The sequence below is a fragment of the Lepidochelys olivacea genome (genome assembly GCF_965140295.1).
Source record: "Lepidochelys olivacea isolate rLepOli2 genome assembly, chromosome: 6".
Classification (NCBI taxonomy): domain Eukaryota; kingdom Metazoa; phylum Chordata; order Testudines; family Cheloniidae; genus Lepidochelys; species Lepidochelys olivacea.
In genome coordinates this window covers 123,363,245-123,386,207 of record NC_140416.1, presented here as the reverse complement: position 1 = coordinate 123,386,207, position 22,963 = coordinate 123,363,245, and the positions used below count along the sequence as shown (strand labels likewise).

At 41.7% G+C, this 22,963-nt stretch overlaps 1 protein-coding gene across 1 annotated transcript in view; it reads right to left on the bottom strand.

Moving 5' to 3' along the window:
• The window catches only part of SAV1 (salvador family WW domain containing protein 1), a 37,224-nt gene extending 18,441 nt beyond the window's left edge, over positions 1-18,783 (bottom strand). The window contains exons 1-3 of the mRNA XM_084629969.1: positions 18,545-18,783; positions 13,121-13,561; positions 1,964-2,234 (exon numbers count right to left, since the gene is read on the bottom strand). Of these exons, the coding sequence (XP_084486095.1) occupies positions 1,964-2,234; positions 13,121-13,561; positions 18,545-18,638 (806 nt within the window). The 5' untranslated portion in view covers positions 18,639-18,783. The remainder of the gene's footprint in view (positions 1-1,963; positions 2,235-13,120; positions 13,562-18,544) is intronic.
• Between the last annotated feature and the right edge of the window lie 4,180 nt (positions 18,784-22,963).

Sequence of the window (22,963 nt, the reverse complement as noted above, 5' to 3'; positions counted from 1 at the left end):
AAAAGATCTCACCAAACTAAGTGACTGGGCAACAAAATGGCAAATGAAATTTAATGTGGATAAATGTAAAGTAATGCACATTGGAAAAAAAGAACCCTAACTATATATACAATATGATGGGGGCTAATTTAGCTACAACTAATCAGGAGAAAGATATTGGAGTCATCGTGAATAGTTCTCTGAAGATGTCCATGCAGTGTGCAGCAGCAGTTAAAAAAGCAAACAGGATGTTAGGAATCATTAAAAAAGGGATAGAGAATAAGATGGAGAATATCTTATTGCCCTTCTATAAATCCATGGTACACCCACATCTTGAATACTGCATACAGATGTGGTCCCCTCATCTCAAAAAAGATATACTGGCATTACAAAAGGTTCAGAAAAGGGCAACTAAAATGATGAGGGGTTTGGAACGGGTCCCATATGAGGAGAGATTAAAGAGGCTAGGACTTTTCATCTTGGAAAAGTGGAGACTAAGAGGGGATATTATAGAGGTATATAAAATCATGAGTGGTGTGGAGAAAGTGAATAAGGAAAAGTTATTTACTTGTTCCCATAAGAACTAGGGGCCAACCAAATGAAATTAATGGCCAGCAGTTTAAAACAAATAAAAGGAAGTTCTTCTTCACTCAGTGCACAGTCAACCTGTGGAAATCCTTGCCTGAGGAGGTTGTGAAGGCTAGGACTATAACAGGGTTTAAAAGAGAACTGGATAAATTCATGGAGGTTGAGTCCATTAATGGCTATTAGTCAGGATGGGTAAGGAATGGTGTCCCTAGCCTCTGTTTGTCAGAGGGTGGAGATGGATGGCAGGAGAGAGATCACTAGATCATTACCTAGTAAGTTCACTCCCTCTGGGGCACCTGGCATTGGCCACTGTCAGCAGACAGGATACTGGGCTGGATGGACCTTTGGTCTGACCCAGTCTAGCCATTCTTACGTTCTTTTGTTCATGGACATGTGGCTTGCCCATGTGACTCCAGGCCCCATCTTGCTGCTGTGATCTTTCACAGGGCAGAGGATATAAAAGGCCCTGAAAACTCCTCCATTTTGTTTTCAGTCCTGCTTCTTGCCTCTGGAGGAACCTTGCTGCAAACTGAAGCTCTGAACAGAGGACTGAATGACCCATCCCAGCTGTGGATGTACTCCGGAGACTTGATTTGAACCTGCAGCTTATTCCATCCTTGCTACAAGCCTGAACCAAGAACTTTGCCATTACTGTATGTAACGGATTCCATTTAACCAGTTCTAGCTTTCATCTGTATCTTTTTCCTTTTATGAATAAACCTTTAGATTTTAGATTCTAAAGGATTGGCAACAGCACGATTTGTGGGTAAGATCCGATTTGTATACTGACCTGGGTCTGGGGCTTGGTCTTTTGGGATTGGGAAGACCTTTTTTTCCTTTTACTGGGGCACTGGTTTTCATAACCATTTGTCCCCATAACGAGTGGCACTGGTGGTGATACTGGGAAACTGGAGAGTCTAAGGGAATTGCTTGTGTGACTTATGGTTAGCCAGTCCTCTCTGTTTGGCTGGTTTGGTTTGCCTTGGTGTGCAAAGGAACCCTACCCTTGGGCTGTAACTGCCTTGCTTTAAGCAATTTGTCCTGAATTGATACGGTCAGTTGCGTCTCACCAAAGCCAGCATTGTTACACCTCCTGAAGTATTCTGTCACTCTTAATGAATATTCATAGTAAAGTATAATGATGCATTGTTCTTTATTAGTTGGTAGCAATATTCTGTGCTCTGAACTTACATTAAAATTAACACAGCTCAGGAAACAGAAGCCTTAAGGTTACCTCCCTTTACAATTAGAGCAACTTGGACAGAAACCAGTAAAGTTCCATGTATAAAAATAATATATAACAGATCAGTGATGTGCTAAGACAGAAAAGTTCGAATTTAGCATGAAAAATCTATCAGAATATGGTCTACAACAAAATCTAACATTGATAGCCTACCTGGGAGCACAGGGATGTTTGTACTGAGCTCTTTTATTGATGTGATCTACATAATATACTCCAAATTCTGCTGACTCAACTCTTTCCCATCCAGGAGGCAGCCCCTCACGCTCGAGTGGATGGCTCCAATGAGTTGTATTAGTGTTATGATCAATGTAGTATTTCCTTCCTCTAATAGTCCAGTCCACTGACCAGCCAGGAAGAAGAGGTAAATCTTCAGAACTGTGATTTGTTAAATTTCCTAATGATGTAGCAGGAACCCTGCCAATACCTGAAAAAAACATGAGTTCAGCCAAGTTGACAACAATGCTTGAAATTGGTTTACTGACTTAAAAAAAAGTTGTAATTACTTTCCTCGTGAAAGCAATAAAAGATTATTCACTCAGAAGATGACAAACCTCAAGAATAAGGCTGCAGTAGATTTACAACTTCTATATTCACACATTTTTTCTCTCTACTTATTTCAAATTAGAACTGGTCAAATGAATCACTAATTATTAGGCAATCAGAACATTATATGTATGGTCTGACCAACAACAAGTAGAGCAATAATCCTTTTGTAAGTCAGATCTCAGTTCCTGAAAAAAAAGGGCGGGCTCTGGGAGGGATTTAGGTGTGGGAGGGGGTGCGGAGCGCTGGATCTGGGGGCCACTCACCTCGGCTGGCTCCCCGCAAGCGGCGACCTGTCCCAGGCTCCAGCTGCTCCTAGGTGGAGGCACAGCAGGCAGCTCTGCGTGCTGCTCCTCCTCCCCCACCCCCGTGCCAGCTGCACAGCTCCCCTTGACTGGGAACCGTGGCCAATGGGAGCTGCGGGGCAGCTCCTGAGCCCTAGCCTGCTGCCCTGAGCCCCCACCCGCACCCAAACTCCCTCCCAGAGCCTGCGTTCCACACCCCCTCCTACACCCCAACCCCACACCCTCTCCCGCATGCAAACTCCCCCCCTCTTACTTAACCAGCATTTTTTACTTACCAGCACCCTCTTCCCCCAACATGCCGGACAAAACAACTTTCACTGTATTTTCAAATGCCATAATAAAATACATTTTACTTGATTCCAGCATTCCCAACTAGCTGGTAAATGTCCTATTAATGCTATGTTTTCTCACTGAACCATATAGAGGAGCTTAGATTTTTTTTTTCTCTCTCAGAAGTTAAACAATTGATTCTACCACAGTACCAATGTCTCCACAGATGTTGGAATAAATACTTCCTCAGCTTTGGCTCTTCAGAAATAAAAATGTGTGCAAGTGTACGAGAGAGAGAGATGGTACTAGCTGTATCATCCAAAGAATACCCCGAAAAGAAATCTATGCTAGCTCATCCAAAAAGCAGTATTGAAGCCAGACGAAACTTCACCATTACTCTTTCTCTGCCTAACCATCTGTTATAAACAGATATCACACATGCAGCTTCTCCTTTGTACTCATCCTTCCACTTCTGCTATCAGGGGAAATTGTGAACATGCTTTCCTTCTGACAGTTCACCCACAGATCAACACTGGCACATGAATGACATTCTTTTCGATCTTTTGCTTACCAGTTTAGATCTAATACAGCACAAGTGCTGGAGTAACACCTCATCTGCACTTCAGTCTGTGATAGCAGCTATTAGCAATCAGGTAACTGGAAATTATTCAAAGTGAAGAAACAGGAAACGAGGGACTAAATTCCTCTTTTCCCCCGTCAGCCCCGCTGAGCACTGGTTTCGAAAACATTTGTATTTGTCAACAAAAATATTTCTAACCCTGGCAGGTTATGAAACACTTGACCTTGGAGTACATCCCTGTATTAAAATATTTTTGCTATTTCCATAAGTTAGCGTGTATACCAATGCTGTGGTTCCCTCCTGCAGGTCCTGATCCTGAAAAGGAATCTGCAACCTTGACCTTATTTCCCTGTGGAGTCCCACTGAAGGCAGGGAGGAGAAAGGAGTTCCAGTTTCTATTTCCAAGAGGAAATACAATTTTCCAATTAAGCTACTTGAAAAGATACTGGACTTCAGATAAACAAGTCCAATATTTTCTCCCACTAACTGGGCTGTTATGATTGTGACTCTTCTTGGATGTGTAAACAAGAACTACTTATGGTGTCAGCACTAACATGGGATTCAAATACTCTCAGATGTCACTAGAAGAAAGAACCTCAACATAGGAATAACCATTAACTTTCCTTTCGGTTTAAACATTTCAAACTAGCACATGCTCAAGTGTTTTGTTGTGTTTTTTACTCCCACTTCAATTACAGCAAAATTTAGCAGTCAATATATCACGGAATCATAGAATATCAGGGTTGGAAGGGACCTCAGGAGGTCATCTAGTCCAATCCCCTGCTCAAAGCAGGACCAATCCCCAGTTTTTGCCCCAGATCCCTAAATGGCCCCCTCAAGGACTGAACTCACAACCCTGGGTTGAGCAGGCCAATGCTCAAACCACTGAGCTATCCCTCCCCCAAGTGCTGTGGACAAAGGTTATTGCTTAATGAAGTTTCAAAGCTGGGATTACAAGGTTTCAGATAGAGCTAAAACCCATTCTATGTACGATCAGTGAGGGCTTGTTTATGTGGGAAGTTATTTAAACCCTGATATTTACCAGTAGAACAGCCCACGTGGACACGCAAAGGCCTAGTCTATTCTTAAAACTTAGATCGACCAAGCAATGTGGCTAAGGCTAGGAAAAACATTGTGCCCTGTGCACCACAGTTAGGTTGACTTAACCCCCGCAGCGTGGATGCCACCTCTTGAGAGATGGATTAACTAACTGACAGAAAAACCCCTTGAGCTGATGTAGGAAGAGTCCACAGTGCAGCGCTGCAGCTGTAGCAGCTGAAGTATAGACAAGGCCTTTGGTGCCACAAAAAAACCAGACAAGAGCTAAGAGGGGAAAGGGAAAATTGTAATCAGAATGATTTTCAGGTCCGTTTCCCTGTGCATCACCAAGACTAGAAAGTAATTGCTACACTTCATTGGAAAGGCAAGACTTCTAGCTTTCCTCGTTTCTATAGCGTTAAGTTATAGCCACGGACCTTATCACAGTCACTACTCCCTCAGACAACCCAATGCTATTTTGGCACCTTTTTTGGACTTAATATAGCAAGTACCAAACCAGTGTAATTTTTTGATTCTTGGATAAACTTTTTTTTTTAAATATATAACTGAAGCGACCAATAGTTATGAAACCAAAGGCTAGATTTACAGGTAACAAAGGGGCTAGGAGAACACAGAAAGCTGTAAAAGGCCACTTATAGTTTCATGTATACCTTTTCCTTAAATCATAAAAACACCATCAGTATTTTGAGGTTGTTGAAAGTTATAAGAATTCAGATTCTATTTGTGAAGTATAGCTTCTCATGCCTTTTGAATCGTTGTGGCATTCAACTATAATTAGTTTAATTTAGACATTTGTTTGTACAATTAGAGTTATTGAATATCAAAATAAACCAAACACACTGCTTTTGCTTATAACATTCTTATGAAGGAAGTACTCAGCAGATGCTTCCTTGAAATGAGAATATACAACAAGAATATTCCCTACTGTAGCTTAGAACAGGAGAGGAAAAAACAACTTTGTTTTTTTAGACTCCTGTAAGTATCAATAGTAAGAGTGGGCACCTCTTCCAAGGCTAGATTACCATTTAATCTTTTTCACAATTGCTGGTCAAAGAAGGGAGGGACATTTAAAGTATTAACAAGGAAAATACTGTGTTATAACATAGGAGAATATTTTACTAGATCGCAAAACAACTTGAAACACTGTAAGCAGAAAGTTACACTGTGTAATACCGCCTGACAGAAATATGCCTGGTACTTTACAGTCATGTAAAGTTACAAGAACCCTATCTTGAGGAGCTGTGTCAGAATATTTATTATTTCTACTTCTACAACACCTGAGGGCCCAAAATGTGTATTAGCGCCCATTGTAAGGCACTATACAAAAACACCACAAAGTCCACGGCTCAGAGCATTCAGAACTAGATTCAGATAATATAAAACACGTATTCTGACAAGGAGTTGACGAACAAGTTAAATTTTAAGTCAGAGTTCTTTCAGCAGAAGTGCGGGGGCAGATATTCAAAGCAAGATGGAACTTTGGCGTGCCTATTAGTGGGTGGCGTGGTCCCAGTTTAACTCCTCCACTGCAACTTTTCTTTTAAAACCTGCCCTGTACTATCCTAGCTAAAACTTCTCTTTTCTCCTGGTACTTTCTTGGGTTAGATCTCTGTCATTGTATTAGTTGCTAGACAAGCTTTGCATTTCCTGCTCAGAGACAGAACAGCTTCTGCAAAACGGTTTCTGTTAGCACTCTCTCAGTCCTTTCCAAGTTATAACTCTTTTTTACTCTCTGCTTAAAGGTGGTTTTTCTCATATGAAAATGGCTTTCTTAATGAGAGTTACCAAATCTCAGGAGTGGGCACAACTGTATTCTCATTTACTGGACTGAAATCCCCGCCCAGACTGCATCACTTAAACCCTATAGTCTGGAACCGGTCTTTTCTCATTTGCCATTTCTGTTTCTCTCTGACTCCGATGTTTTCTTTTTGCTTTAACTACTGGTCAAAGGAATCTCAATGCTGTCCTGTTATTTTTGGCTTGGCTTTTCCTCTGTGGCGTAACATGCTGCCTTCAGTTCAAGCCTCTGAACTAACTGGCAACTAGCTTCTGAGTTTTTACACAGTGCTGCAAAGCAGAGGAATCCTGTTGAATCTAGCCTGCTCTCTTTAGGGATGCAACTGTATATTATCTCACTAGTCTGCTAAAAGAAAATGTAAATGGATATAGACCATTTTTATTATCCATACTTTACAATACTTAAGGTATTTCCAGGTTTTAAGCCAGGCTCTACATTAAGTCTCTTTTTGAAAACCTTCAGCAGCACAACATTTCAACACTAGGATCCAAGCATCAGTTTTTAGCATTGTTTTTTTACCATGCATCATGGACTCCAGAGACAATGCAAAGGAGCTCCTTTGCGTTACAATATCAATTCTTACAGAAATAGACCTGTAATGCAATGATGCCTTTCAATTCAAAATAAAGTCTTTGTGCATACACCACAGAGAGAACAAAACAGATGTACTGCACAAAATGATTTTGTAGTCCAGTCCAAGGGATCTTTCTGTGGGAATACCCTGCTTGGAAAGAAACGGTCACTGGAATCTATCCTGAGTGGAGGTCTCAGTTCTGCCATAGATCACCTCTTTGGCCAATCAAGTGGCCTGAGGGAATTGTGTTTGAAGAGAGCAGAAGATCTCAGAGTGGCTAGAAAGAAGTGTGTGTGTGGGGGGGGGGGCGGGGGGGGGAGTAGAGGGCAGGGGAGAGGAAGGAACTGAGAAGGGAACCTCAGTGCGCTACCATTGATCTGATGCAGAACCAGAAAGGTGAAGCAGTTTTAGATCCCATATTTCAGCCTGATAATGAGTAGGTTTAATCCTTGAACTAGTAGGCATTGAGTAGTTCTTTTCAAGCCTTGGTCATTGTCACGTTGATTGAGACAGTTTTGATTAAGTAGAGAGGTTGGAAGGGGGATAAAGAAACGGACTGAGGTGAGGACATGATGTCTGCAAGTAAAAAGCATGCTTCAGAATTCTGGAGACAAAGGAAAGAAAAGAGATAGGACGACAAACCATACCGGATGAAGAAAAAGCTTTTAAAAGATTGGGGGAATGAGCCAGAGGAAAGGAAGCAGTTGAAGAAAGGGGAGGGGGGAATCAGAGGGAGCCAAGGATGATAAAGGAAGGGTGAATGGGGTCAAGGGAATAGGTTAAAGGATTAAAGAAAGGTGATAACTCAGTCAAATAAGAATGAAGGAAGGTAGAACTGGGGTGAATTAGGGTGGAAGACAGATGAGGAAGTTTCAGTAAAAAAATCTTATCAAATATTTTGTTTTTGAAAAGATTACTAGGGCTGTCAAGCGATTAAAAAAGTAATTGCAATTAATCACACAATTAAAAAACTAATCGTGATTAATTGCGTGATTAATCGCAGTTAAATAGAATACCATTTATTTAAATATCTTTTCAGAGTTACAGCCGTGTTAGTCTGTATTCGCAAAAAGAAAAGGAGTTCTTGTGGCACCTTAGAGACTAACCAATTTATTTGAGCATGAGCTTTCGTGAGCTACAGCTCACTTCATCGGATGCATACCGTGGAAACTGCAGAAGACATTATATACACACAGAGACCATGAAACAATACCTCCTCCCACCCCACTGTCCTGCTGGTAATAGCTTATCTAAAGTGATCATCAAGTTGGGCCATTTCCAGCACAAATCCAGGTTTTCTCACCCTCCACCCCCCCACCCCCCCCACAAAATCACTCTCCTGCTGGTAATAGCCCATCCAAAGTGACAACTCTCTACACAATGTGCATGATAATCAAGTTGGGCCATTTCCTGCACAAATCCAGGTTCTCTCACCCCCTCACCCCCCTCCAAAAAACACACACACAAACTCACTCTTCTGCTGGTAATAGCTCATCCAAAGTGACCACTCTCCCTACTATGTGCATGATAATCAAGGTGGGCCATGTCCAGCACAAATCCAGGCTCTGTCACCCCCCCCCCCCTTTTTTTTTTCCAGGGAGACACACACACAAACTCACTTTCCTGCTGGCAATAGCTCATCCAAACTGACCACTCTCCAAGTTTAATCCAAGTTAAACCAGAACGTCTGGGGGGGGGTAGGAAAAAACAAGGGGAAATAGGCTACCTTGCATAATGACTTAGCCACTCCCAGTCTCTATTTAAGCCTAAATTAATAGTATCCAATTTGCAAATGAATTCCAATTCAGCAGTTTCTCGCTGGAGTCTGGATTTGAAGTTTTTTTGTTTTAAGATGCTGAATTGGAATTCATTTGCAAATTGGATACTATTAATTTAGGCTTAAATAGAGACTGGGAGTGGCTAAGTCATTATGCAAGGTAGCCTATTTCCCCTTGTTTTTTCCTACCCCCCCCCCCCCAGACGTTCTGGTTTAACTTGGATTTAAACTTGGAGAGTGGTCAGTTTGGATGAGCTATTGCCAGCAGGAGAGTGAGTTTGTGTGTGTATGGGGGTGGGGGGGGGGTGAGAAAACCTGAATTTGTGTTGGAAATGGCCCACCTTGATTATCATGCACATTGTAGGGAGAGTGGTCACTTTGGATGAGCTATTACCAGCAGGATAGTGAGTTTGTGTGTGTGTTTTTTGGAGGGGGGTGAGGGGGTGAGAGAACCTGGATTTGTGCAGGAAATGGCCCAACTTGATTATCATGCACATTGTGTAGAGAGTTGTCACTTTGGATGGGCTATTACCAGCAGGAGAGTGAATTTGTGTGTGGGGGGGTGGAGGGTGAGAAAACCTGGATTTGTGCTGGAAATGGCCCAACTTGATGATCACTTTAGATAAGCTATTACCAGCAGGACAGTGGGGTGGGAGGAGGTATTGTTTCATATTCTCTGTGTGTATATAAAGTCTGCTGCAGTTTCCACGGTATGCATCCGATGAAGTGAGCTGTAGCTCACGAAAGCTCATGCTCAAATAAATTGGTGATTTATTTAAGGTGCCACAAGTACTCCTTTTCTTTTTAAATATCTTTGTATTCTGTGTTGTAATTGAAATCAATATATTTGAAAATGTAGAAAGCATCCAAAGTGTACAGTGCTCACTTTATATTTATTTTTGATTACAAGTATTTGCAATGTAAAAAACAAAAGAAACAGTCTTTTTCAATTCACCTAATACAAGTATTGTAGTGAAATCTCTATCATGAAAGTGGAACTTACAAATGTACAAAAAAACCTGCGTTCAAAAATAAAACAATGTAAAATTTTACAGCCTGCAACTCTACTCAGTCCTATTTCTTGTTCAGCCAATTGCTCAGACAAACAAGTTTGTTTACATTTGCAGGAGATAATGCTGCTAATTTCTTGTTTACAATGTTACTGAAAGTGAGAACAGGTGTTCGCATGGCACTGTTGTAGCTGGCATCACAAGATATTTATGTGCCAGATGTGCTAAAGATTCATATGTCCCTTCATGCTTCAACCACCATTCCAGGGGACGTGTCCATGCTGATGACAGGTTCTGCTCCCTAACAATCCAAAGCCATGCAGACCGATACGTGTTCCTTTTCACCATCTGAGTCAGATGCCACCAGCAGAAGGCTGATTTTCTTTGTTGGTGGTTCGGGTTCTGTAGTTTCCGCATCAGAATGTTGTGCTTTTCAGACTTCTGGAAGCATGCTCCACACCCCGTCCCTCTCAGATTTTGGAAGGCACTTCAGATTCTTAAACCTTGGGTCGAGTGTTGTAGCGATCTTTAGAAATCTCATATCGGTACCTTCTTTGCGTTTGGTCAAATCTGAAAGTGAAAGCGTTCTTAAAATGAACAACATGTGCTGAGTCATCATCCGAGACTGCTATAGCTTGAAATATATGGCAGAATGCGGGTAAAACAGAGTAGGGGACATGCAATTCTCCCCCAAGGAGGTCAGTCACAAATTTAATAAGCGCATTTTTTTTTTAAAGTGTTACCAGCATGGAAGCATGTCCTCTGGATTGGTGGCATGAAGCATGAAAGGGCATACGAATGTTTTAGCATATCTGGCACATAAATAAGGTGCAATGTCGGCTACAAAAGTGCCATGTGAATGCCTGTTCCCACTTTCAGGTGACACTGTAAATAAGAAACAGGCAGCATTATCTCCTGTAAATGTAAACAAACTTGGTTGCCTTAGCGTTTGGCTGAATAGAAAGTAGGACCGAGTGGACTTGTAGGCTCTGAAGTTTTACATTGTTTTGTTTTTGAGTGCAGTTATGTAACCAAAAAAAACAAACAAACAAACCACATTTGTAAATTGCACTTTCACGATAAACAGCTTGCACTAACTACAGCACTTGTATGAGGTAAACTGCAAAATACCATTTCTTTTATCATTTTTATAGTGCAAATATTTATAATAAAAAACAATACACTGATTTCAAACAACACAGAATACAATATATATGAAAATGTAGAAAAACATCCAAAAATTTAATAAACTTCAATTCGTGTTCTATTGTTCAACAGCACAATTAAAACTGCGATTAATTGTGACTAATTTTTTGAGTTCATCACGTAGGTTAACTGCGATTAATCAACAGCCCTAATAACTACATCCTAGGCTGAGAAAGATGCAAAGGAAGAGGAAGCTGGGAAGGAACTGAAAATAAGGAATTGGGTTCACGTTCTCATTGGCAATGAAACAGATCAACTAGTTTAAAACTGCATGCTGGGGGTGGGGTAGGGAGGGGGGGAAGGCAGTGCTTTTGTGCGAACGAACAATGTCCAGCTATGTGATACCAACAACTATCTTTAACTTGGTTTGGAAATTAACTAGATTTCAACTGACAGCGTCCCTTTTAATCACATCCAAAAACCCCACCAAAAAAAAAAACACAAAAAAACAGATTTCCATTTCCAGTGTATCAAAAACTGTCGCTGTTCGACTGAGCATCAATAATGTTTTCCAAAACTGTTCTGACCAGCCTATACTAGCACTTAAATCATTTTCAATATTGCTTTGGGGAAACTGTTTCAGCAAGGGTTCACTGTTTCCTACGATAGACAGGGTTTTTAAAAACTGATGGTTGTAATTTAAAAGGAACATGCGACTTATATGGATGACACTTGTTCGAACAGATGCATTATTTAGTATTTAGCAAAGAAAACCAAAATGAAACTGCATAAAAGTCCTCACAGTGTTACTATTATTACTCTTTGGAGCTCAGTTTCCCCCCTAACTATTCACTGAGTAAGAAGTTTTCTGTAACAAAAGCATTTCTCTGTCAAGTTAAAAATTCTATAAATGAGGTCAGTAACCTTAAAGTCTTGACATTCTTGGTAGTAGAGTTGTTTTCTTAGAGACAGCAGATTTACTATTTTGCTTACAGCTTACTCGTAAAGAGGAACTGAATGTATTTCACAGTGAAAACACTTATGTACATGTTTAAAGTTTAAAATAGTTGCTTTAAAATACTTTGTATAGGATGTTTTATATTTATCAAATGTTAGAACATAAGTACACAAGTTCTCTCTTTTTAAGGTCACTTTTCTATGACTAATAGAGTGGTTCCACAGATGCTGTACAAGTTTCACAGATTCTTAGTAGTTTTCCATTGTAAGTAGAAGATTCACAACAGAACACCACACAAAAATTATTCAGGAGTGCCACAGCACACAGAGCAGAGAAATCTAGAATTACTGTGCTGTAATGCCACCAAGGTTTTGATTATACTAAGCACTCCCATCTTCTTTATTGTGGTATTTGACTTCAGATTGTTTATAAACAAAACTACAACCCACAATTTATGGCCATCAGTTATTCTATACATATTTAATGGATGCAGCAAAAGCCTACTGCAAGTTGGCAGAAGCAAGCCAACTAATGGCTACGATGTTACCACAGGGATGTATTTTAAGAGTGCAGATATGATTCATGTAAATTCTCATAGCATTTTAACAAAGGGGATTAAAAGGTGCAAGTGAGCCAAAATAGATTATGTGACAGTTTTACCTCCTCAGTATTTTGAGTGAGCTGGTCATAATTTAACAGGAAGAGTCCTTCATAATCCATGTTTGGAATATCACTCACTTGGCTTCCATTTTGCACTCAATTAAAATACAGTATTTATTTTAACTCTTGAAATGTATAAGGAAAAATAGGTCACTTATAGTTGGATAGTACATATTATATACTTAAAATTATTTTAAAAATTCAGAAGTGTATCACTTTATTTAAAGAAATAAAGGCTATGTGGCTTCTGGAGAATGGTATAATCTGTTTAATAGATGTATTTGTAAAAAAAATACAATATTAAACTTAAGCCTGGACAAATATAAGATATCTCCAATTCTGTCAGGAGTTAAATAAGTTTAATATTAAAAAGCAATCCTACAAAGTACCTTTAATTTTTTTTTTTTTTTTAAACATGCACATTTCCCTTCCCTCTCCACAGAATATATGCAACGTATTTCCTGGTTGCCATAAATATAAGCAAGCAAACTTTGTATCAGAAATGTAATTAAAATAGGAGAACTAGAGTATATAGAGCAATACTAATAAAAAAACATAACCAGGAGCATCATTAAGAAATATTTCCATAGCAAAAGTGTTTCTTATGCATTCTTTAAAATAACCACTTGCCTGCAGTATGCCTCCCTTGACTATGTGACATCCTTTGGAAGAGATCATTGTTATGTCCATAATATCTATAGTCCTCATGTACACGATCACTTAGCTGATGCCTCCTTTGACCATCATAAAAATCATAGTAATAGCGGGCACCAGCATCTCCATTTTCTGTCACAGAGTTAGCTTCCGTTAAAAAGGACTGGGAGGAAGAGCCATATTCCCGTGGGATATCAGTCGAATTTCTTGCAAGATATGAAGGCGCAGATAGTCTGTTGCTTTCTCGCCTCATTATTTCATGAGGTGGCCTCTGAACTGGAGTTCTAAGGAAACTCTGGTTTCTAGAAACTATCCCCTCCCCTCCTGCAGAGTAGGCAGAAGAACTCGAGTCAGGAACGCAGATATCAGTTCGTCTTGGAATGGTCGGACCATGACGGATAAATGAAGGCATCAGATCTGTAAGAGTAAAACATTGTAATTTAAATACAAACTTTGCTACAACAAATGTCCAAATTAAGTGCAAAATAGGTACGCTAACTGTTTGACCATAATGCTAAATTAGATTGTAGAAATCAGGAAATTCAAAGCTAAGGTTTTCACAGTAACATTAACGCAGCCATTTTAAACAAATATACAGTCAGAGTTCCAGGCCAGAAGGGACCATCAGATAAACTAGCCTGACCTCGGATATATCACAGGCCACCAACACATTGCAGCCACATCATGCACACTAAATCCAACATATGGAATTATACCAAAGTATTAGAGACCATAGGAGACTAAACTGTTGTGTGCCACCAAGAGAGAACATGAGGGACCAGAGGGTACCAATGCCCAAGGCCTTAGCAATAGCAAGGAAATTGATTAAATGAGATCCTGGCAAATGATCTGTGCCCCACACTGCAGAGGAAGGTGAAAAACCTCAAGGTCACTGCCAACCTGACTTGAGACAAAATTCTTTCCACGCTCCACATATGGTTCTCCACTAGACCCCTGGAGCACGTGAGTAAGAACCAGCCAGCCCAACACCTGAGGGAGGTCTCAGTACCACCTCCGAGCACTGGCTCACCTTGCTTTTCATTTCTCTATCTCAAATACCATGAAAGAATCTCAAAGCATCTAGTATTAAGCCTCAAAACATCCATCTAAGGAACTTATCCCCATTTTAGAGATTGAGAAATTGAAGCAAAGATAAATTAATTCGCTTGTCAGCTCTTTAGAAGAGAAGCTTTTACTCTGTACAGTGACTAGCACAACAGTGTCTCTAGATACAAATGCAACATACACAAATTATTTGTATTTCACTAGCTTCTAAAGACCCCAACTGAGACTGAAGCACAATATACACATATAGTAAGAGGCAGTTCTTGCCCAGAAGAACCTGCCATCAAAATACAGAGTTCATGTGTCTTGTCCAAAGTCACACAGAAAATCAGTGGCAGAGCAGAACTCAAATCTTTCAACTCCCAATCTAATGCCCTATCATGAGGTCTGCATTTGTGTACTTACAGTGACTGAGTACGTAAGTGACTTTCCCACAGGCTCACAGGAAGTCTGTAGTACACACCCAGGAATAGAACCTATACTTTACTGTATCTATATAACATGGTCTAGCTAGCAGTGCTGTAATTTGGAATGCTTCATTTCTCAACCTTAATGTTACATTAATTTATCATAGCATTTAATAGCTCAGCTTTAAGGAAACTGCCATACGACATGAACATTAATTGCTATACTGGTTCAGAATCTAAACCATTTTGCCTCTACCAAGTTAAACATCAACCCAGAGTGGTAGGCCTCACTCAGAAGGAAAAATATGCCAATGTATTCAATAATTTTCTAAAGTCTGTCTTTTAAATTACACCTCAGTGGATGCAATGACTAAATTATTTGCCATAAGAAGTGCTATGACACTAGAGCACACAATGGATTGTTATTTCACAACAAAACACTGAAAACATTGCTAATATATAGACAACTTTAAATTTTTACAAGTTTAAAAACATTATGCCTTTTATTTTGAAATCTAGTTTGTCTCCTCTCTCACTGGGAAATACAGTAATACCATGTTATTACTTTATATCTTCAGCCATTTTTGACCTGTGCATGCAAAACTGATTATCAGATTATTGTTACAGAGAGAATAGAATTTTTAAAACCCTTTTTACTAAGATGGCTAAAATGATTTAGTTCACACACAAATTCAGTATCATACTGTAAATTAACAGTTTTAAAATTTTAAAACTAAAACATTCCAAAACTCAAAGAACAACCTAAAGAGTTCAAAGTACATTTTCCAAAAGTATATTTTCAGCTCTTGCAGTTGCGAAGGTAACTGTTCAAACAATATGATGCACTGCTGTCACACTCAGGCTTTGTATTCACTGCAAAAAAAGATGTGTTTTTACCATAGGTTAAAACTAACTATATTAGCTAGCTTGCTGTAATGTTGGATCATATTAAAGAAGTTCTGTATTAAAATCACAAATGAGTTTGATTCCCCAGAGTTTAAATTCCAGGGTATTACTAATTAAGAGGTCTCTTGGTTTTTGGTACTGTTTCTCTCCCTCTCTGTGTGAAACTTGCAAGCTGCTAATTGTGTTAGTACATTCTAAGACAGAGTCTGTTCTCAAAGCAATTCACAGAGAGAGACTCAAAGCAATACTCTGTAACAACAGAAACAGCACCCAGAGACTCCCCGCCCTTTTGTTGTATTAACAATTGTGATTAAAATAGAGATAGAGGATGTATGTGGATGGATGCTTGGTGTGGATAATAACTGAATGATCAGGGAGGTGCCAGCCTAAGAATCCAGTGTCCATCGGCTGAAGAAGGCGTCAAGTGGAAATAACCAGAGGACCCCCGGAGGGCAGACTGGAATCCACCCAACAGCCTCAAGAATGGGAGAACCAAAGAACAAGATAACATCTTGGAGCCGTCAGGAATGTGCTATCTGCTGATTGATTCAGCAACAGCATGATGAAGCAATTCCCATAGACTGGCATAGGAAGAAATTCCTATAAAAATAGACTCTAAAAAGTGAGAACTTTGGGGTCTGATTCTGCAAACCAACTTCCAGGAGCATCAGATGAGCATCTGACAAGGCCCTGCTCCCTCCTCATGTCCAGGCCACCTGGCCAGTGGCTTGGCATGAGCAACTCTAAGGCTGGTAACTATGATAACAACCTTGCAGAACCTGTGTGTGTGTGTGTGTTTGTATGAATGAATGTGTGAATAAATATGAGATTGAATGGAATGTTATAGCTATAACTAACTGCTTACTATGATTCTTTCTGTATTCACAATAAATGTGGTATTTTGCCTTTTTCCCTTTAATAAGATCCTGCTGGTTTTTATTTTATTGGTACAACAGTAAAATCCTATTAGAGACAAGTCATGAGATCACAGACAGGTGGGGAGTACAATGCTGACCTTGCCTAGGTACCTCCTCGTAAAAAAACTACAGATGCCTTAAAAAGAACAGGAGTACTTGTGGCACATTTGAGATTAACAAATTTATTTGAGCATAAGTTTTCGTGAGCTACAGCCCACTTCATCAGATGCATAGAATGAAACATATAGTAAGATACACACACACACACACACACACACACACACACACACAGAGAACACGCCTTGTCTCTACTAGGATTTTACACTGAGATAACTATCACACAGTTATTTTACCATAACCCCTCCCCTGTTTGGCAATGAAGATATAGCCTTAGCTTGCAAAAAAAGAACACTAACTTTAGGAGAGTTGTGAACTGCTCCAATTCATATGAACAAGTTATTAAAGGAACAATGTGAACTTAAATAAAAATCGCACTTCTATGTGAAGAAGATACTGTCTTCTACAAATAACTATTAAGGTTACTGGAACTGAGATTAGAGAAGTTTGTTTACAAAGTGCATTGGACAACACTTGTGTATGGACAGTTACCCCTTTTCACATAGGTCTTCCATACAGCAACAAGGAAAAGAACTCCGTTTTTCTTATTTTATTTTATTTTTTTTAAATGGAGGGCAGAATATATTAAAATCATAAAAAGCTGGCTAGCAGGGTTGACAATTTCCTGGGAAAAACTAGTTTAGGAGGACCAGGTGTTAGTAAAAACTGGCTTAAACAGGGAAAAATGATTGCACCAGTGTCCACGTTCTGCAAGCACAGAACGAGTCTTTTCAAATGCTGGATATATCCACTGAAAACTGAGGAACAGTTGGTCTATCCGCTACTTCGAAGTTGATCTTCTACAGAATTCTGCATGGCCAAATGGAACTAGACTCGTAGTGTGAAACTCTGCATGCTTCTGATTGCTTAATGCTTCAAGCTCACAACTCTGCATTACTGTAATTTTCACATATTCAAACATTTTTGACTTTTGTTTATGAAATATTGAAAAATTGACCATGAATCACGACACACAACTTCCCTGAGAAAATACTAAACCAAAACCTTACATTCTGATGCTCAGTATTATAGCTACATATAGCTGCAGTTTTACTTTTTGTTCGCACAACCCTAAATTAATCTCTGAATCTGCTACCTTATGTAACCACAATTTTAATAGGTAACTAAAACAAAGTGTAATGTGGTGTGCATTAACAAACCAGCTTTTCAAACCGAAAATACCTTAAACTGGGACTAACATTTTTCCCCGGGGCAGTAAAAAACATGATTTTAACTGGTAAAAACCATCTCTGGTAAATACCATGCCATCCCAGTGGGCTGGAGGATTTAGGAGCAGGTGTAGTACATCAAAAGTTTTCACAGACTTAGTTTTTATTTGCTATATTCAGACTGTGGTAGGGCCCAAAAGACCCTGTATTGGGATTGGTGCCCACTACACTCAGTAACGTATAAACAAAACATAGGAGAAAAAACAGTCCCTGCCCTGAAGTGTTTACTTAAAATAAAAGCAAACACTAACAAGCCTGGAAAGAAGGAAACCATTAAAATATGTACAACTTATGTACACTGGCATATACTACTTGCCGTTCACATGCATCTGAGCTAGCCCCTCGGGTCCTACATATCAAGTGGACAAGGATCCCTTTCAATTACAAAAGAACAACAACGAAAAAAGAACAGGCGGACTTGTGGCACCTTAGAGACTAACCAATTTATTTGAGCATGAGCTTTCGTGAGCTGCAGCTCACAGACTAACACGGCTGCTACTCTGAAACCAGGCAAAGAACAGAGTTTTTACCTTCACATCCGATGGGCAGGGTGCCACTATAGGCCCCTGCCCACCTCCTGGGGCGGGTGGGTGTTGGGGGCCTTCCCCCCCCCGTCAGGGCTCCAGGCCCGGGGCACGCTCCCCGCTGCCCCCTGGGGGGCGGCTTCTCCCCCCCCCATCTCGGGTCACCCCCCCCCAATCTCGGGTCACCCCCTCCCCCCGCGGCTCCTGCCGGCGCGGCGCCGCCCCGGACACTCACTGCGGAGCAGCGGGCTGGTCTCCTTCTTCACGTACTTGCCCTGCACCTCGCCCGGCTTGGAGAGCTCCGTGCGCGTCTTCTTCCGGGACAGCATCCCCCCGCCCGGGGGGCTCGGGCCCGGGCCCGCGGCCGCCTCACTCCGCACGGGCCCCGGCGCCGCGCCGCGCGGCTCCCGCCTGCATCACGCGCACCCGCTCGGGGCCGGAGGGACGGGGCCGGGCCGCCGCGGAGCCATGTGCGGGGCCGCCCCCTGGGCGCACAGCCCTGTGGGACGCCGGCAGCGCCCGCCCCCGGGAGAGCGGGCTGGCGGCGCTCCGTGGCAGCGCCCCCTGCGGCCGGGAGGGCCAAGGGCGCGGCGCGTTCGGGGGCAGAGGGTTCCGCGGCCGTTGGGTCGGGAGGGGGCGGGGCCGCACTCGGGGGGGGGCGGGGCCCGCAGCTCCCGCCCTGGGGAGGGCGCAGGGCCCAGCAGCCGGTCCAGCCCTGCAGGGGGCAGGAGGGGTCTGGGGCCCAGGGGGCCCTTCGCCCCAGCCAGGGCTCGGGGAACAGGCGCCTCTGGCGGCCGGGGGGCAGGCTGCAGGGCCTGGGCCCGTCCTGAGTCGGGCAGGGGGGCAGAGAGGAAGGGGCAGGAATGGGCCAAGACATGGCCGAGGGGAAGGAGGCTGGGAGACATGGAGGGCCAAGAACAGGCCCAGACAAGGGTGACGGGAGGGGAAAGAGGCTGGGAGGCCTAAGGGGCCGGGAATGGGCCCAGACAAGGCCGTGGGAGGAAAGAGGCAGGAAGGGAGCACACAGGAGACACATTTTATGCCAGAGCACATGCCCCCTCTCATTGTGTTGGCCAAACACATGGTCTGAGAGCTGGGTCTGGGGCCTCCATGCTTTATGGTAGGGCTAGTCACCTACTACTCAAGAAATTATATTAAATAAGTGGGTTGCCACAAACTCCCTCACGCGGTGAGCTCTTACCCCCCCCCCCAGGCCTGTTCTCATTGTCCTGGCCCTGTCACATTCCTGATGGGCCAGTCGCCTAGAGGTGTCACACATGAACACTCACCCACGACAGCGAAAAGCAAGAGCCACTCGGCTCATGGAAGGGCACGCTGCAAAGCTAGTTGAGGTGTGCAAGCTCCATAGTTGTACTACTGCAGCAACCAGGACCCCAGAGTGTCAGGTGGGGGACACGCACACAACAAACAACAATCCCTGCCTCAAGGAGATTACCATCTAAGTGTTAAACAAGGGACAACAAATGGATACAGACAGGGAAGCACAAGGAACAATGAGACACTATTTGGTCAATGGGCACAGCACACCGGCATCAAAAACGGCATGGAAAAACAATGTAACTGTTGTTCTTTGAGATGATTGGTCATGTCCATTCCATTCGAGGTGAGTGCGCACCCACAGGTGCAGTCGTTGGAGATTTTTGCCTTAGCGGTAGCTGTAGGGTCTTCTTGAGTGCCTCGCTCCTGTGGTGGTATATTAGGCGCTGACAACCCTATGCCCTCTCAGTTTCTTCTTGCTGGGAACTCTGACAGAAGGGCAGGAGGACGGTTAGTGGAATGGACATAAGCAACACATTTTGAAGAACAACAGTTGCGAAAAAGGAGGTAACCATTTTTTCTTTTTTGAGTGCTTGCTCATGTGAGTCACCTAGAATGGAATCGACAAGCAGTATCCTCGGAGGTGGGCCTGGAGTTCACAGTTCAGCGGCTTGCAGTACTGCTCTATCGAAGCCAGTATTGTCCTGGACCTGCTGGGTAAGTGCGTAATAGGATGTGAATGTGTGAACGGACAACAAGGGGGCTGCCCTACAGATGGCCTGGCTAGGCACTTGGGCTAGGAAAGCTGCTGAAGAGACTTGCGGCCTAGTTGAGTGGGCGGTGACAATCAGCGCAAGTGACACCTTCGCCTGATTGTAGCAGCAGTGAATGCAGGCAGTATACTGAATTACCTTTCATCCTGTCGGCCACCGTGACGAACAATTGCGTCGACTTACGGAATGGCTTGGTCCTTTCAATGTAAAAGGCTTGTGCCCTCCTGATGTCTAGAGGATGCATAAGTTCGAGGGCGAAAGTTTTTGCAGATCCTGTACTTATCCTTTCTGTGGGACTCCCCCAAACTTTAAACAGCTCTCATCGGGGTCACTAATGGGCATCAGCTGGGTGCACTATGAACATGGCTTAAAGCCTGGAGAATGGGGCATACCCGGCTTCAAGGCGAACTCCTAGACCTTTAAGTTGGTACTTAGTTAAACAACTACTCCATCAACAAAGGAGACAGAACAATGGACTGTAAGAACTGCTCACGCTCTTACAATCACAGACAAGGCACTCTGACCAACCGTCATGGGTGGTAAGAAGGAACAGAGGGGGTAGGGTCAGCAGTGCCTAATATAGCAGCATATGAGCGCGGCACTTAGGAGGGAACTACAGCCAACCCTACAGGTACCGCTAAGGCAAAAATCTCCAACTGCACGTGGGCGTGCACACACCTAGAATGGAATCGACATGAGCAAGCACTCAAAGAAGCCAACCCTCCAGCAGTGCAAATTAGAGGAAGCTCATTAACAGATTACCAATAGAAAAGCCTATTTGAAGTCACACACAAACAAAACATGAGGTAAATTTAATCCTAAATTCTGAATATTTTATAATTTTCACCATCAAATAATTGTGTATTAAAGATTAGCTTTTTAATAAAAATGTTTTGACTGGTAACAATGATTAAGGGGGAAAACAATGGATAATGAGAACAGGCTAGAAGTAAAAATAAATTAAGAGGTAGGTTCATTATTGGCTTTTTCTTCCCTAAACCGGTTTATGATTTTTTCATAATGGAAAATTCATATTGTTTTTATCATTTACTGCAGACCTGTCCATTTTTATTACTATTTTATCCAGTTAAAAATTTAGCTTTGATTAGTACGAACATATGAATTACAATTGAATAGAGTTATTGGTCTGCACAGCAAAATGTATGAAAATATTTTCATACAAGGAAAAAAAGTAGTGAGTTTTGTAATTTATATTTTTAATTTCAGTATAAACAATGTCAGTTCATCTTTCTGTTTTACATGATGGTATAAAGACAACTGTTGTAATACAGTATATTATACTGATATGATACAATGCAAGCTTGATAAAAAATACACCCACTAGTCTTCATCTCTACAGAAGTTAATTATCACTAATTACAGCATTTGACATTTAGTGGGAACAGAAGCTATTAATGGGTGAGAGGGCTGAACATCAGCAAAGCAACAGAACGCAGTTGTAACAACAATGTCATTTCCTTTAGTTTTACCAAAGGATTTTGCCGTTCTTTGCTAAAGTACACTGTTTCTTTAAACCATTTTATGCAACATCCATAAATAGTGAATGTCAGTTGGGTTACAAAATCCTTTTGCTCTTACAAAATCAAAGAATTTCCTTTCTTTGAATTTAAATTCAGCCTCAGCTGACTGAGGAAAAAGTGCTAATATATACTTTTTACCAATGCAAATTGACATACAGCTCCTTAACTGTGCAGATATAAAACAGCCCCTCAAGTTGTTCGGAATGAATTTGTATATATTCACCACCAAAAAAAAACAATTCCAAAACGCTTATCTTCACAGTGATTCACACAGCATGGTGTAGGAAACAATGGTAATATTTTTTAAAACACTGTTATATTATCTTTGAACTGGCAAGACCCATTGTTTTGATTGAGGCCTAGTACTTCAAGTTTTGTTGAGCATACATGAGTTTGCTATAAAAGACTTAGGCATTTTAAAAATGCCTATATGGTATACCCAGGCTTCTAACATTATATTCAGGCATCAGAGACTATAAATACTTAATACCTTTCATAAATATATATCCATTGGCTCAAATGCATGGTAAAAAAGTGTATGCAAGTAACTGTGCCAGCCCAGTGGTCAGGCAAACATTTCACTGACAGGGCATCAGAGTTTGGGTCCTCAGTTTCACCACTGCATACCATCTGGGGAGGAAGTGCCCTAAACTGCTTCTCAAGCAACCCCTTCTGGCAGATGCTCTAAGCAGCATTTAATAACTCTGGAAGGTGCAATGTCAGAGGGCACTTTTGAGAACTCTTTATTCACACAAATATCCCAGTGAAGTCACCTTGAATCTTGCCTGAACAAGGGAGGTTGAACTCCCTCGTGGCCCCCCCACCTCCCAACTGTCCTTAGTGGTGGGATTAGTATTTGAAGCTAAATACAAGAAAGGAAGGATAGATTGAGAGAGAATGGGGAGAAATCAATCTCTGTGCAGTATCCCTGCAACAAAGGTTACCTATCCTAGCTTCACCTTTTTGAATTTGATTCTGATTAGTGCTTTTTTTTAATCCAACAGAAAATACGTGCCAGAAAGTCTAAATTTGGAGTCTGTTCTTTTATAAAAGCATCCACGT